This window comes from Chiloscyllium plagiosum, chromosome 5 (assembly GCF_004010195.1).
Source record: "Chiloscyllium plagiosum isolate BGI_BamShark_2017 chromosome 5, ASM401019v2, whole genome shotgun sequence".
NCBI classification, from domain to species: Eukaryota; Metazoa; Chordata; class Chondrichthyes; order Orectolobiformes; family Hemiscylliidae; genus Chiloscyllium; species Chiloscyllium plagiosum.
In genome coordinates, this window is record NC_057714.1 from 84588842 (window position 1) to 84605510 (window position 16669).

The 16669-nt window shown below is 40.2% G+C and overlaps 1 protein-coding gene across 4 annotated transcripts in view; it reads left to right on the forward strand.

Annotated features, from left to right (window-relative positions):
• waca (WW domain containing adaptor with coiled-coil a) overlaps positions 1-16669 on the forward strand; it is a 140631-nt gene that overhangs the window by 114291 nt on the left and 9671 nt on the right. For 2 of the 4 annotated variants that reach the window (XM_043690496.1, XM_043690499.1), the window contains 2 exons: positions 3977-4154; positions 8905-8988. In XM_043690496.1, the coding sequence (XP_043546431.1) occupies positions 3977-4154; positions 8905-8988 (262 nt within the window). The remainder of the gene's footprint in view (positions 1-3976; positions 4155-8904; positions 8989-16669) is intronic. The other 2 variants (XM_043690498.1, XM_043690500.1) reach the window with 1 other exon arrangement.

Here is a 16669-nt window from a genome sequence, read left to right on the forward strand (position 1 = left end):
CACTACCCTCTGTCTCCTCCCATTAAGCCAATTCTGTATCCAGTTGGTGAGCTCACCCCGAATCCCATATGATCTAACTTTACTCATCAGCCTCTTATTTCGAACCTTTTCAAAGGCTTTGCTAAAGTCCAAGTAAACAATGTCTTGTCCATATCAAATCTTTTTTGGTTACTCCATTAAAAAACTCAATCGAGTTTGTGAGGCATGATTTCCCTCGCGCAAAACTATGCTGACTGTCTCTAATCAGTCCTTGCTTCTCCAAATGCATGTAAATCCTGTCTTTCAGAATCGCCTCCTATAACTCGTGTAACACTGATATCAGGCTCAAGGGTCTTAGTTTCCAGGCTTCCTCTTACAGCCTTTCTTCAACAATGCCACATTGTTAGCCACCCTCTAGTTCTCTAGTACGCTGGTAGAAATATTTCTGCTCTGGATCCTGCAATTTCCTCCCTGACTTTCCACCATGTCCTGGGATGCACTTGATCAGATCATTTTTTTTGTTTTTTAAGACCTCCAGCACTTCCTTTTTTGAAATGTGAACTATTTTCAAAACATTGATATTAATTCCCTGTGTTTTCTAGCCTCCCATTTCTTTCTCAACAGTAAAAACTGATGTGAAATATTAATTTAGTATCTCTCCCATCTCCTGAGGTTCAGCACGAAAACTACTTCATTGATCTTTAAGGGGTCCTACTCTCTCTAGCTGCACTGTTGATGTATTTGTTGAATCTTTTTGCATTATCTTTAACCTTATCTGCCAAGGCTATCTTGTTTCCCCTCTGTGTTCCTGATTTCCTCTTTAAGAATGCCGCTACACTCTTTATACCCTTGAGGAAATTCAGTTGATCTCAATTATATGTATCTAATACATGATTCTTTTTCATTTTTGATTGAAACCTCAACATCTTTCTTCTTCCATTGTTTCCTAATCCTACCATCCTTTCCTTTCACTCCAGCAGAAACAACATGCCTCTGAACTCTCATTATCACACTTCAGAAGGTCTCCCATTTGTCAGGCGTCCCTTTACCCGCAATCAGTCTACTGCAATTAACTTTTGAAAATTCTTCTTTCATATCCTGAAAATTTACTTTGCTCCATTTAAGAACTTGAACTTCTTTGTAAAACATATCCTTTTCCATAACTGTTGCAAAGTTTAGTTTTGACCATCAGTAAAGTGATTGAAAGTGCTATTAACAGTGTTATCAAGCAGTAATTGCTTCACATGATAGCCAGTTCGAGTTCTGCTTCGGCCACTTGGCCCATACGCTCATTGCAGCGTTGGTTCAGATGTGGACAAAATAACCAGAACGAGAAGTGAGTGCCTTTGACATCAAGGCAGCACTTGACATAGTTTGGTATTAAGGACAGCAAACGTGGCATCCATGTAAGTTTGGGGAGGGAAGGGGCGGGTGTTGGAGGTGGTGGGGGGAGTGAAACTCTGCTGGTTCGAGTCCACACCTGGCACCAAACAAGATGTTTGTTATTGTTGGAGGTCAGTCATCTGGACATTTCAGCAGACGTTCCTCATTATAGTATCCTTTGCCAACCTTCAATGAAAAGCTGCTTCATCAATTAACTTTCCTCTGCCATAAGGTCAGAAGTGGTGAGTTTCTGTGATGATTGCACAATGTTCAACATTATTCACAACTCTGATGCAGAAGCAGTCCAAGTCCAACTGTAGCAAGACCTAGACAATATCCAGGCTTAGGCTACAAGTGAACAGTACGATTTGCACCGCACAAATGCCAGGAAATAATCATCACCATCAGAGAATCTAACCACAGTCCCTTGAAAATCAATGGTGTTGGCATTACTGTATGCCTCACCAACAACATAGTAGGGATTATGATTGAACAAACTCAACTGAATTTGCCGTATGACTATAGTGGCTACAAAAGCAGGACAGAAGCTAGGAATTTGATGCAAGTAACTCTCCCCCTGACTCTACAAAGTCTGCCCACCATGAACAAGGCATAAATGAGGCTTTTGATGAAACACTCACTACTTGCCTGGATGAATACAGCTCCAACAGCACTCAAGACATCTGACACCATCCAGGACAAAGCAATCCACTTCCACAAACATTCATTCACTCCAGCACCAATGCTCGTTAGCAACAGTGTATAGCATCGACAGGATGCACTGCAGAAATTCACCAAGCATTCTCTGACAGCATCTTCCAAATCCGTGACCACTATAATCTGGAAGGACATGGGTAACACATACATGAGAGCACCACCATCTTCAAGCTCCCCATGAAAGTTTCTCATTCAGCAAATACTTCTAGACAGAGTTTTCCCAGTACTTTTTAAAATTAATATTTTCAGCATTCATAGTATTTACTTTCATCCATTGGGAGATCTGTGCACCCTGCAGAGGGTCTGATCTGTTAAACGTGTGCTGTTTTGATCCCTTGCATTACTTGTGTCATTTTGAATTCTTTACATTCCTGTGAATGCTCTGAGCACCTTGACTGCACTAAAGAGAATAGCTAAAGTGAGTGTTGATCCCTTGGAGGATGAGACTGGGGAATTGGCAGTGGTGAGCACAGAAATGGTAAAGTCACTAAATCAGTTTGCTTTGGTTTTTATGATGGAGGAAACTATTAGCATCGCAATACTAACAAATAATGTAGAGGTTATTGAATGTGAAGGCCTCTGCACAATCATCACTAGGGAAAATGCACTGAGAAAGCTACTGGGATTGAAAGCAGACATGTTCCCAGGGCCTGATGGCAAACATCTTGGGGTCTTAAATTAAAGTGACAGCAGAGGTAGTGGATCCATTGGTTCCAGTATTCCAAAATTTCCTGAATGTAGTAAAGGTTCCAATGGATTGGAAAAATGCGAATATAATGACCTTAATTCAAAAAGGGAGAGAACCAGAAACCAGGCCAGTTTAGATTACATTACATTACAGTGTGGAAACAGGCCCTTGGCCCAACAAGTTCACACCGACCCGCCGAAGCGCAACCCACCCATACCCCTACATTTACCCCTTACCTAACACTACGGGCAATTTAGCATGGCCAATTCACCTGACCTGCACATCCTTGGACTGTGGGAGGAAACCGGAGCACCCGGAGGAAACCCACGCAGACACAGGGAGAACGTGCAAACTCCACACAGTCAGTCGCCTGAGGCGGGAATTGAACCCGGGTCTCAAGCGCTGTGAGGCAGCAGTGCTAACCATTGAACCACCGTGCCGCCCACTAATTTAATTTGTTGGGAAATTGTTAGAATGCATTATTAAGGAAATATCGACAAAACATTGAGAAAGTCAAAATACAATCTTATGTGGTTTTATAAAGAATAAATCATGTTTGACTAATTTGCTAGAGTTTTTTGAAGATGCAGCAAGTAGTATTGATAATGGGGATCCTGGCGATGTACAATGTCTGGATTTCCAGAAGGCATTTGATAAGGTACTGCAGAAAAGCTGTGGGGCGCCATACAAAGATCCCATGATCAGCAATGTGGTAAAGACAATGTATATGGTGTAAACTGATAAATAAGGTCAGGACAACACCAGCATCTTCCCTTGAAGATGTGCTGTTTTATCTTTACATGACCCGAAAAGACAAATGCGTTTAATGTCTTCTTTGTCATTGGTGCTGGAGTAATAATCGGTTTAGGAGATGACTTCTTTAAGACTCTAGCCTTGGAAGAGGGAGTTAAACGTTTTTCTGGCGTATGTGGGCTACCATTGAGCCCTGGCATTAACATTTTCTTTGTGTTCTCTTTGAAGATTGCAAGTGCAAATATTGGATTTACCCTCTGACAGACAATCATTTATATTGTTATGATGTCATACTTTTAAAGGAAAAGGATACTTTTAAAGGATATCATCCGCAAATTTTAATGTGACTAAATTTGGAAGCTAGAATTTGATAATGTGTTCTCAATTTAAATGATATTAAATAATATTTGAAAGTTTTATAAAATTTGTGGACCGTAATTATTAAAACTTTTGCAGCAACCAGAGAAGTCCATCACCAAGTCCAAATCACATTGCAAGTAACAGCGCGTCTTCAGTACCGCCAACAACATCTGCACGTTCGTCGTGTTCATTGACGCCGACACTAGCAGCGCACTTCAATGAAACTCTTATAAAACATGTTCAAGGTTGGCCCGCTGATCATGCAGAAAAGCAAGTAAGTGCATAGCTCTGTTTGTTTTGAATTATATTTATATTGCATTATTAGGAGCTGATTTAAGGATGTTGACATTTTGGAGTTTTGAGATTTCTTTGGTTTCTATTTATTCTGTTCCTTTAATCATTTGTCCTGCTGGCAGGTATTTTCTCAGGATAATTTCAGTTATGTAACCAAGTTGTAGACTAAAATCAATGACTGTATAAATCGCTTTGAGTTGGATTAACCACCTCAGCTGGTAACTAGATTTTCCAATGTCTTATCACAATATGCTGATGTTTTACCTTGGTACTGAAGCATAATTTTTAATTGCAATGGTTTTGGTTTTAGCAACATTATAACTCGGTTGTGCTAAGTACAATAAATTTGGTGGCCGTGCAAATTCAACGTTTTCTTATTTTGTAGTTGCTGAACTGGAGGAAGTGGTATTATGATGTTTCAGTACAGTATTCTTAACAGCCATTCAACTCTGTCAAATTCAGACAGTGAGAATGAGGCAAATGTGATGCTAGTAATGCAGTGAAGTTTTAAAGGTGTCTTTTGCACCTGAAACGTAGGGAACTTTAAAGTCTTCCACCATTGAACAAATTATCCATCTGAAGTTTCCATTAAAAAATATTTACAAATATGCTGAATAAGTTTATAGCTGAAACGACTGTTTTTTGTGATCCCTTGAAATTCAAGGAATGTGGAGCCAAGGCAAAACAATGGAGTTGTCATACAAATCAGGGATGAGTTTGTTGAGGGTTAAATTATTTTTTTTCCTCTTTTGGATCACCAGTTTTGCTAAATGTCTTTTGTCATCAAATTCCAGCTATTTAGCTCTTTCTTGCAAGTCTGGATCAGAACATTAAATGTGAGGTGGTGCACTTGAGCGGGGTAAACAAGGCAATGGAATATATGATGAATGGTAGGACCCGAGGAAGCACCAACGGTCAGTGGTACTTTAAGGTAATGGGACAGGTAAATAAAAGTGGTTAAGAAGTAATAAGTCTTTATTAGCTGAGGCATAGAGTTTAAGAGCAGGGAGCTGATGCTAGAATTGTATAATAAGTTAGTTAGGCACAACTAGGTTGTGTGCACAGTGTAGGAGGGATGTGATTGCACTGCAGAGGAGATTAACCAGAATGTTGGCTTGGCTGGAGAGTTTACTGAGCTATATTAAATTCGGGGGCATGGACAGGGTGTATAGGAAGAAATTTTTCTCCATGGTGGAAGTATCACAGACCGGGGCATAGATTTCAGGTAGGTTTAGAGAGGGTGCAAGGAAGATTTTTGTTCACCCACTTGGGAATCTAGAACTCATTACCTATAAAGAGAGGAGAGGCAGAAACCTCATAACATTTAAAAAGTATCCAGATGTGCACTTGCAATGACAAAGTTAAAAATCACACAACACCAGGTTATAGTTCAACAGGTTTATTTGGAAGCACTAGCTTTCTGAGCGCTGCTCCTTCATCAGGTGGTTGTGGAGTATATGATTGTAAGACACGGAATTTGTAGCAAATGTTTACAATGTGATGTAGCTGAAATGATATATTGAAAAATTAGATTAAATTACCTACAGTGTGGAAGCAGGCTCTTCGGCCCAACCAGTCCACACTGACCCTCTGAAGAGTAACCCACCCAGACCCACTTCCCTCTGACTAATGCACCTAATACTATGGGCAATTTCGCATGCCCAATTCACCCAACCTGCACATCTTTGGACTGTGGGAGGAAACCGGAGCACTGACTGTGTGGAGTTTGCATGTTCTCCCCATGTCTGCGTGGGTTTCCTCCCACAGTCCAAAGATGTGCAGGTCAGATGAATTGGCCATGCTAAATTGCCCGTAGTGTTAGGTAAGGGGTAAATGTAGAGGTATGGGTGGTTGCGCTTCGGCGGGGCTTTGTGGACTTGTTGGGCCGAAGGGCCTGTTTCCACACTGTAAGTAATCTAATCTAATCTTAAAAAAAAACCCGAGGAAACCCACACTGACAGTCGCCGGAGGCTGGAATCGAACCTGGGACCCTGCTGCTGTGAGGCAGCAGTGCTAACTCCTGAGCCACCATGCCGCCCCAAAAGATCCAGATTGTTAAGTCTCTCATTTTTTAGAATGATGACGTTGGTTTCAGTTCTTCCTTATGTAAATCGCAAAACTAACTTTAAAAGTGACATTCTCAAGTGAACTTTAACAATTGGTATCATGTCAGCCCAGATAATGTATTGAAGGAGTTTGCTCCCTCTGTGAGGCTGCATGTGCCATAATGCTTGGACTGATTCTGATGTTAAAAAAAAGGATTTGAAGAATCTGACATTAATTCATGCAGTATTTGAGCAAAGTAACATGTAATTCTGCAAATACAACTTCACTCCACAAACTTTTATGTTTGTATGTGAGCGATTGGGGGGGGTTTATGACTGTCTGTCTCTGAGAGGGCATTTGGATATGTGAGAGTGTAAAGGGGTTTAAGTGTGTGGGAGTGTATGAGAGAAGGTTCTGCGTGAGTGTGTGTATATGTATGTCCATCCTCATGGGTACTGAACTTGTCTATTAGCCTCTGCACGGCCACTTTTTGTTGTCGCCTGTCCCAAAGTCCGCCTTGGAGGACAGTGTCCCGAAGGTCCGAGGAGGTTGAATGTCCCGGACTGCTGAAGTGTTCCCACCCCTCCACAGGCGCACACATACACATATGAGTTTGTGGGGTGAGTTCGTACTTGCACAATTACATTTTACTCTGCATGTATCCATGTAAGATTCTTTAAATCCGTTTTTTAGATTAAAATAAGTGGCACAATTAAAATTGTGGTACGGACTGTCTCACACAGGGAGCTAACATCTTCAATACATTATCTGGATCGACGTGACACCGGTTGTTAAAGTGCACTTGAGAAAGTAACTTTTTAAAAATTTTGCAATTTACAAATGAAAAAACTGAAACCAACGTGGTCATTCTAAAAGATGAGAGATTTAACAAACAATCCAGGTCTTTTTCAATATATAATTTCAGTTACATCACACTGTAAACTTTTGCTTAAAATTCTGTGTCTTATACTCTTATTCTCCACAATCGTCCGAAAGCTAGTGCTTCCAAATAAACCTGTTGGACTATAACCTGCTGCTGTGTGATTTTTAATTTTGTCCGCCCCAGTCCAACACCGGCATCTCCAAATCATGATTGCAATGACAAGGTATACAAGGGTATGGGGCAAGTGTAGAATTAGAGTAGATAATGGGATTAGAATGGTTAGGTGGTTATTTTATATGACAGGGAGAGCAAGCCAGACCAAATAAGACTTGCAAACACTGGATTGCAAAACACAGTAAAATTAAAATAGCATTCCTCAAAATTTCTGTTGTTCAAAACCAGACCCAAGTTTGCTGAAACAGAAATTAATAACATAACTTTGCTCTACAAAAGTTACAGTAAAGCAGTAAGGTAATTAATGTATATGATTTCAACCTAATCATCTTTGATCATGGCCCTCGAACATGCTCTCAGACAAATACAGATAAGGAGTAAAAGAAGGTAAAAGCTGTAACTGGTCAGTTCACTTAAGCATTTTTGAATGGTTGCTAGCTATCTTCTTGCCCTCCTGAGATAATATTGTTCACAAGCACATAGGACTGGATATCTTAGATGAATTTCAAAGTCGCCGGTCAATGCAGCTTCCACAGATTTTTCCTCTTGTGTCGCAGACTTGGGTTCTTTGCTCAGAACTTCCAACAGTTTGATAACTGGAGAGCAACGAAAACCTTGTTCAGCAACTTTCACAGCCACGCTGCCTTCTGCCCAAAACACAGAAGAAAACAGTTCAACTTGTGGTTTCCTTTTCAATGTTCTGTGAGATTGGCTGGCCAGCACTACTCTGCCCAAGGTTGATCCATTCTGCATCTAACTAGCTGCCTGTTGTGAGCCTAGAACATCTTGGTATTGAATGTTCTTAAGACCATAATGAACCTTCAGTTATCCTTTCAGGCCAATTCCCATAAGCAAACATTGTTTGTTGTCTCTTCCTTCCTAAAAACAAGCTGCTGCTCTGAGGTCAAATTTTAACTTCAACTCTGTTTCAACTAAAAATCAAGAAAAATGAAATAATGAAGGTATCAACATTTTTGATTGGTGCAGACTTAATGGGCCATTGGGCCTTTTTTCTGTACTGTAGACCTCAATGATTCTATGAAAGCTGTAAGATCTGGAGTAGTGTGATCCTGCTGGAACCCAAGCTGGGTGTTAATGAGCAGGTTGTTAGTTGACAGATGCTGCTTAATGCCATTGTTGCAGACTCATTTTGCTGATTGTATGAATACTCCTGGAGCATTTGTTACTTGGGTGAGCTTTGTCATGCTATATGTATGGATGAGAAATGTCCTGGCAATGTACCATTTTATTTTTACAGCTATATAATACTGTATTTAAATATCAATTGAGTAAAATCACCTATGAAATCCAGCACTCTGGTCGAAGTTTCAGGAAGCATCAGTGGGAGATTGTGCACTGTATTTAGGATCAGAGCAGCCTAAATAGCCCATCGGCTTGCTCTACAGTTTGGTATAATCGTGGCTGATCTTGGGCTTAAAGTCCATGTAGCTACAGGCTCAGCATATCCTTTGATTGAGACCGAAATACTATATATTTCAGCCTTGAATATATTCAATTATAGTATATCCACAGCCATTCAACATAGAGAATTCCAAAGGTTCATGATCTTTTAAGTGATGACACACTTTTCTCATTTTGGTCCCAAATGATAATCTTCTAAACGAAGCCAGTTTATTCAGCCCGTCATCATTGGGACATCCCTGTCATCCCATGGACCAATCTGGTGAATCTATGCTGTACTGCTTCCAGTGTAAGTGTATACTTCCTTAAATATGGGATCATAATTGCAGGCATTAGTCCATGTGTGTTCTCAACAGAAACACTCTACAGTTGTAGCAAGACTTCTTTGTACTTGTACTCTAATCTGCTTACAATTAAAGCTAGAATGCCAGTTGCCTTTCTGCATGCTAACTTTTTTTTTGTTCCAGTTTGAGTGCATCCAGTTCTCTGATCAGAAGCATTTACAAGTTCTGAACCTTTTATTTTTAAATTCTGCTTTTATATTCTTAGGACCAAAGTGAATAATCTCATGTCCTCACGTTACTCTCGATCTGTCACATTGTTGCCCAACCACAAAAACTGTCTGTACCTGTGTAATTTGTTTGTGCCCTTCTCTCAATTTGCATTCCCACTTAGCTTTGTGTTGTGAGCAAGCTTGGATACATTACTGTTACTTATCTGGTTCATGAATATCACTCAAGTTCCTGTGCAAAACCCTGCTTTACTTCACAGTTACAATCTGCTATCTTCCTTCCTCCATTTCTCCTAATTCTCTGCTTTCTCTCTGTTCATGAATTCTCTGTCTGTGCTAATGTATTATCCCAATGCCTTGGGCAATTTTGAAGAAAAATGATATTGGACTCCACCATTAACCATTTCTTGTTTTCATTCCTTCGTGAAACATAGACACAGCTGGCAGGCCACATTTATTGTCTGTCCCAAGCTGCCCTTGAACTGAGTGGCTTGCTAGGCCATTTCAAAGGGCAGTTGAGAATAGACATCATTGCTGTGGGTCCAGTCATGTAAACCAAGCCAGGAGAGGATGGTAGATTTCCTTCCCTGAAGGTCATTAGTGAATCAGATGGGTTTCCAAAAATTGACAGCAGTTTCATGGTCATGAGTAGATTCTTAATTTCAGATTTTCTTTATTGAATTCAAATTCCATCAGCTGTGGTGGGATTTGAACCTGGTTCCCAGAACATTTGCTGACTTTCTGGATTAATAGTCTAGTGATAATACCAATAGACTACCACCTCCCCATTGCCTTTTCTCTCCATTGAGACTGCCAGACCAGCTGAATTTCTCTATCATTTAGAAAATCAATCTGACTAGGTAGTTGTGGTGAACAAGGAAATGGTAGAGAAGTTAAACAGATATTTTGCATCAGTCTTTAGGGTGAAAGATAGTTTATACATCCCATTAATATTAAAGACTACGGGAGGAGGAATTAAATATTATCACTAGAGAAGTAGTATTAGGCAAAGTAAAGAGGTTACAGACACAAATCCCCTCTCCTGTTAGCTTGCATCCTCGGATCCTAAAATAAGTAGCTACAGAAATAGTGAATGAATTGGTTCAAATTTTCTAAAAGTCCTTGGACTCTGGAGCAGCACTGACGGATTGGAAAATTGCCAATGTGTCACACTCTTTCAAAAAGGAATGGAGGCAAAAGGTAACAGTAGGTCAGTTACCATCTATTGTTGAACAGACATTGGAATCAATTATGAAACAAGTAATAGCGGCATATTTGGGAAATCAACATGACTTCATGAAAGGGGGGAACTCATTTCTGATTGAGTTCTTTGAAAAAGTCTCAGTTAGGTTATATTCGATAAAGTACCTTTCAAAAGCTAAGTCATAAAATAAAAGCTTGTTGGAGGTGATACATTGATATAGAGAATTGACTGATGGGCAGGAAACAGCTTGTTGGGATGACATGTTTTTATTCAGTTTGGCAACTTGCAAACCAGTGGGGTTCCACAGGGATCAGTGTTGGGACTGCAACTGTTTACACTATATATTAATGACTTAAAGGAAGCAAATGTACTGTAGGCAGAATTGAAATGACACAAAAATAGCTGAAAAGCTAGGTTGCGACAGGGATGGAAACGTTTTACAGAGAGATGTTGATAGGTTAAGTTAGTGGGCAAAAAGTTGACAAATGGAGTGTCGTGTGGGAAAATGACAAGTTGCTTGTTTTGGAAGGGACAACAAAAGAACAGAATATTTAAATGGAGAAAAGCTACTGAAAGCTGCAACACAAAGGGACTTGGAGGTGCTTGTACACGAAACATAAAGCTAAAATCCAGGTGCAGCATGTGATCAGGTAGGTGAATAGAATGTTTGTAAAATCCTCAGTATGGAAGCAGCCATTGGGTCCACACCGACCTTCCGAAGAGCATCCCACCCAAACTCACACCCTTACCATGTGACCCTGCATTTCTTGTGGCTAATTCACCTAGTTTCTACATCTTTCGACAGTGGGAGGAAACTGGAGCATCCTGAGGAAACCCACGCAGATACAGGGAGAATGTGTAAACTCCACACAGACAGTTGCTCCAATTGAACCGAGGTCCCTGGCGCTGTTCACATGTTGGCCCTTATTTCAGGAAAATCAGATTTTCTGAATGATGGAGAAACTCAGCTGGTCTGACAACCTCAATGGAGAGAAAAGGTGATGGGGAGGTGATAGCCTTTTGATATTATCACTGGACTATTAATTCAGAAAGTCAGCAAATGTTCTGGGAGTCAGATTCAAATTCCACCGCAACTGATAGAATTTGAAGTTTGGAGAGTCATTCTGCAACTGTACAGTAGTGAAACCACATCTGGAGTTCTGAGAGCATTTTCGTCCTCTTAATTAAGGCAAGATATTATTTTATCGGAGGCAGTTCAGTGAAGGTTCACTTAGATCTTCCCAATATGGAGGCCTGATTTAGAGATGCTGGTGTTGGACTGGGGTGTACAAAGTTAAAAGTCTCACAACTCCAGGTTATCGTCCAACAGGTTTAATTGGAAACACGCTAGTTTTTGGAGTGCCGCTCTACAACCACCTGATGAAGGAGCGGCGCTCCGAAAGCTAGTGTGCTTCCAATTAAACCTGTTGGACTATTACCTGGTGTTGTGTGATTTTTAAGTTTGTAAACCAATATGGAGGAATTGTCTTATGAGCAAAGACTAAGATGGCTGGGATCCTAACTATTGGAACTTAGAAGAATGAGAGGTGATCTTATTGAAACATAGAGGATTCTTAAATAGTATGACAGAATAAATACTGAGAGAATGTTTCTCCTTATCTTATAGTCTGTTACCAGAGGGTACTGTCTCAGAATTAGGGGGTGCCATTTTAAGACTGAGATGAGGAGAAATTTCTTCTCTCTGGGGATTGAGCCTTTCAAACTGCTTGCCACAGACAGCTGTCAGATCAGAGTCCTTGTGTATATTTCTGGCTGAGGTAAATAATTTCTTCATCAATCATGGAATTGAAGGTTATGGACAAAGGACAGGAAAGTACATACTCAGAATGTCATCAGACCAGCCATGATCCTCTTGAGTTATGGCATAGGCTCTCACAGCCTCCTACTACTTTTGCTATTTCCTTTGTCTTATGGTCTGTCTTTGTTTTTATTCCATATACTTACCTTCTGTGTTAACCTTCCTGGTGTGTCACTTTATCACCTCTTGGAATACAACTATATTGCAATCACCAGTCCCTTTTTACCCACTCCACTCATCACATTGATAAATTCTCTCAGAAATTTGTCAAATGGTTTTCTTTTTGTAAAACCATGTTGACTTATAATCATATTATGCTTTTTTTAAGTGCATTCTGAAGACTGCCTGATTTCACTTTCGACATGACTGCTGTCCTGCTGACAGGCCTGCAGATTCCTGTGTCTTGTTAATTGAATAGCACAGTAACTTTGCCACTTTGCAATCTGCTTAGACTTTTCCAGAGTTGAGGGAATCTTGTGAAGTCATAGCCGGCCAATCCTTTTAGACCTTAAGACTTAGGCTGTCAGATTCTTGGCATCTTTTAGGATTTTAATTCCTGGAATTTATCCAGTACTTTTTCTCTCCTAGTAGCGACCTTTTTTTTTTCATTAGTCCCTGGTCATTTTCTATTTCTGGTATGTAACCTTTGTCTTCTGCTGCGAAGGTGGACATTGTTTCATGTGTCTCCCTACCTTTGATAATTTTTAGAACATAGAACATTGAAGAATACAGCGCAGTACAGGCCCTTTGGCCCTCGATGTTGCGCCGATCCAAGCCCACCTAACCTACAATAGCGCACTATCCTCCATATGCCTATCCAATGCCTGCTTAAATGCCCATAAAGAGAGAGAGTCCATCACTGCTACTGGCAGGGCGTTCCATGAACTCACGACTCGCTGAGTAAAGAACCTACCCCTAACATCTGTCCTATACCTACCACCCCTTAATTTAAAGCTATGCCCCCTCGTAATAGCTGACTCCATACGTGGAAAAAGGTTCTCACGGTCAACCCTATCTAAACCCCTAATCATCTTGTACACCTCTACCAAGTCACCCCTAAACCTTCTTTTCTCCAATGAAAACAACCCAAGTGCCTCAGCCTTTCCTCATACGATCTCCCTACTATACCAGGCAACATCCTGGTAAATCCGACCATTAGCCCAGTACCCCATCTTTTTGTTCCTCTTACTAAAGTGAATCACCTCACACTTAGCTACATTGGACTCCATTTGCCACCTTTCTGCCCAGTTCTGCAGCTTATCTATATCCCGCTGTAATCTGCCACATCCTTCCTCACTGTCAACAACTCCTCTGACTTTCGTATTATCCGCAAACTTGCTCACCCAACCTTCTAGCCCCTCCTCCAGGTCATTTATAAAAATGACAAACAGCAATGGTCCCAAAACAGATCCTTGCGGAACACCGCTAGTAACGGCACTCCAAGATGAACCTTTACCATCAACTACTACCCTCTGTCTTCTTCCAGCCAGCCAATTCCTAATCCAAACCTCCAACTCACCCTAAATGCTATACCTCCGTATTTTTTGCGGAGGCTACGTCTAAGAGACTTATGTTAACTCTAGCTATTTTTTTTTTAAATCTGTTTTATATTCCTTGTGAAATTTCCTGTTGTTTTGTTTTGTTTTGTTTCCCTATCTGTCAACTTTTTGATGGCCGTTTGGTTTTTCAGATGCTCCCAATCCTTAGACTTGCTATTATTCTTCACTCTTCTAAACATTTTTCAATTTTATAAAATCTTTAAATAGTATCAAGTCGCAGGTGGATCTTTTTGCTTTGTCTCTGTTTTTCATTGGAATCTATTTTCTTTGAGTATTTCAAATGATTTCTTTAAATGTTTCTGCTATGGTTTGTTTACTGCCATAGCTTATTATCTGTTTACCTTTGCTGCTGGCATTCTTCAAGTTTATGGTTCCTGCTTGCAATTCAAGAAATGCAACTTTTAACATTGTGGAATTCAGTTGTTTTATATCACTGTTTCCCAGTAGATTTTTACTCTTAATATTGCTAATTCACCCTGTCTCATTGAACAAATTTGGCCTAAAATATCTTCATCTTGGTTTATTCCATAACATTTGTGGTTCAGAAAAACATGAAAACTTTCTACAAAATTGTCTTCTGGACCAATTTTTCTCATTTGGTTAGCCCAGTCAATATTAAGACAAGTTCCACACAACTATTGCATTGCCTTTGTGACAAGTTCCAGGAATTTCTATGGTGAACTTTTTGAACAGCTAAAACCTTAGGTAATAGTTATACCCAGGGTGCTGTTGGAAAGGTGGTTTTTGGAATTAGTCCTCGTGACCGTGAAGGAGTGACACTTTCCGATTTAAGGTTGGTGTATGGCTTGGGGAGGAACTTGCCAACAGTAAATCTGATGTTCTTGTCTTCCTTGGTAATTCGGGTCATGGGTTTGGAATATACTGTCTTAGGAGCCTTGTTCAAGTTGGTGAATATTTTTGTCAAGTGTTGGTGAATGGGTGTGGTGGTTGGGATGAGTGGCAGAGTTGGGGAAGAGGTAGAGGAAGAAAAAGAAAAAAATGATGAGTCCTGAGAGTGACAGGGAAGATGATGTTTAATCCACCTGGGTTTTCAAGTAAATAGCATTTAGTTCCTCACTGGGTGTATTCCGAATGAAAAGATCAGCAAGTTACACTATGCTTTTTTTTAATTTAAAGGGGCCTTATAATTAACTCTTGGTTGGAGAGATACAGCAGCCTATGGCCCAAAACATTGGTTGGCCTCCTGACTGGGGGTCGCAACCTACAATTTTGAGAAGTGCACTTGTTCATGTCTTATTGTGAATGTTTTAGGTTCATATAAAGTGATTTCAGTTTGTTTTTCCACTACTGGTCTACGTATGGACTTTTCTCTCTTCACTGTTACTGTTTAACTCTCTGTCCTTTTTTGTTCACACTGAACTTGTTTTCATCCACCTTAATATTCTCAACTTTTCTCCTCAGATTTCAAAATCTCCCTTTACCCAAACCTCCTTTCCCCCTTGGTTTGAAAACTATTTTTCCATCTGGCCATATTTGGTGTGCATTAATGTTTTGTAGCTCTGTCCCTTTCATAGTCTGGTCACCAATATCTAAAGTATTATCCTGCATTTTTGCCTTGTCTTTTGTCTTTAACTTTGAAAATCTCCTGTCATATGACCTACCTTCAGCGCTATTTTAGCTTAAAGCCCTCTCTATTGCATTATTTATGATTCACTAGGAGACTGTGTCCATGTGAAGACAGTCTTAATAATGCAACTCCCATTTTCCCCAGCACTGGTACCATGAACTGAAATCCATTTCTGTCAAACCAATATGAGATATACTTTCAAATCTGATTTTCTATACCCCTTTTCAATTTATTGGAGGCTCTGGTATCATTGCGATTATTACTTTGTGGTTCTATTTATTAATTTACTCCCTAGTTATTGAATTCCCATAGAATCTCTCTCTCTCTTTGTATCACCTACATTGTTGCTACCATGTGCAAAACAACAACTGGATACCCTCACACTGACCAACCAATATAGTCTTTGGACTCACTTCTAGACTGCAAAGAGTCAGCTTAACTGTACGGTTTCCTTGTCGAAGTACATTTCATTTCTGTCTCCCCCCCCACCCCCCCCAAATGGTTCCCTGCACCACAGTGTATTAGTCATTTTATTCATCCACACTGCAGTCCCTGCTCTCAATCAAATAGTGTGCAAGAATGTCAAGTATGTTGGACAATTGCAGAGGGTACTATAACCTCTGAATCCAAATGTTGGGGGGGATTGACCTCTTTGGGGAAAAAAAGAGATCTGCGTGCAAAAATCAATACTGACACTAATGCAGAGCAAAGCAGATGCAATACTGTCTGAAGTGTCATTTTTCTGACCAGCCCTATTTGACCATTTGGTCATAAAATATTGTTTGGCATTATTCTGAATAAGGGCCAGGGAGATACTTCTGTTGTCTTGGTCAATGGTTCTCCCTTAAAGCACATGGTTGTGATCATATTGCTGCTAGGTTACTGTGCTTGTAATTAGTTGCTGTGTTTATTGTTATCAAAAGACCACGTCTTTTTCTTTTTAGATTGGACAAAAATGAGGAAAATTGGCACTGCTTTTGGAAGGGTGAATGTGCAATGAGTTGTGAAAACATAAGTGAAGCTAACTGCATGTGTCAACATGTTAGATTTTGCTGAAAAATTGGCGCCATCTGTTGTGGGTTCAGAAGAACTCAGCAGAATAACAACTTACTGATTTTTTTTTCTCTGGCTGCGACTTAACATATGCCTAACTTAACGTATGAGGGAAACACAAAGCAACAATAAACACCCAGAAGCTGGTTGCTTATCTCAGTCTCCCTCTGTGGTTCTCCCACCCCCACTATATCATTTTTTTCCCTTGCTCAGTCTAGTCTCTTCCCCCCCCCCCC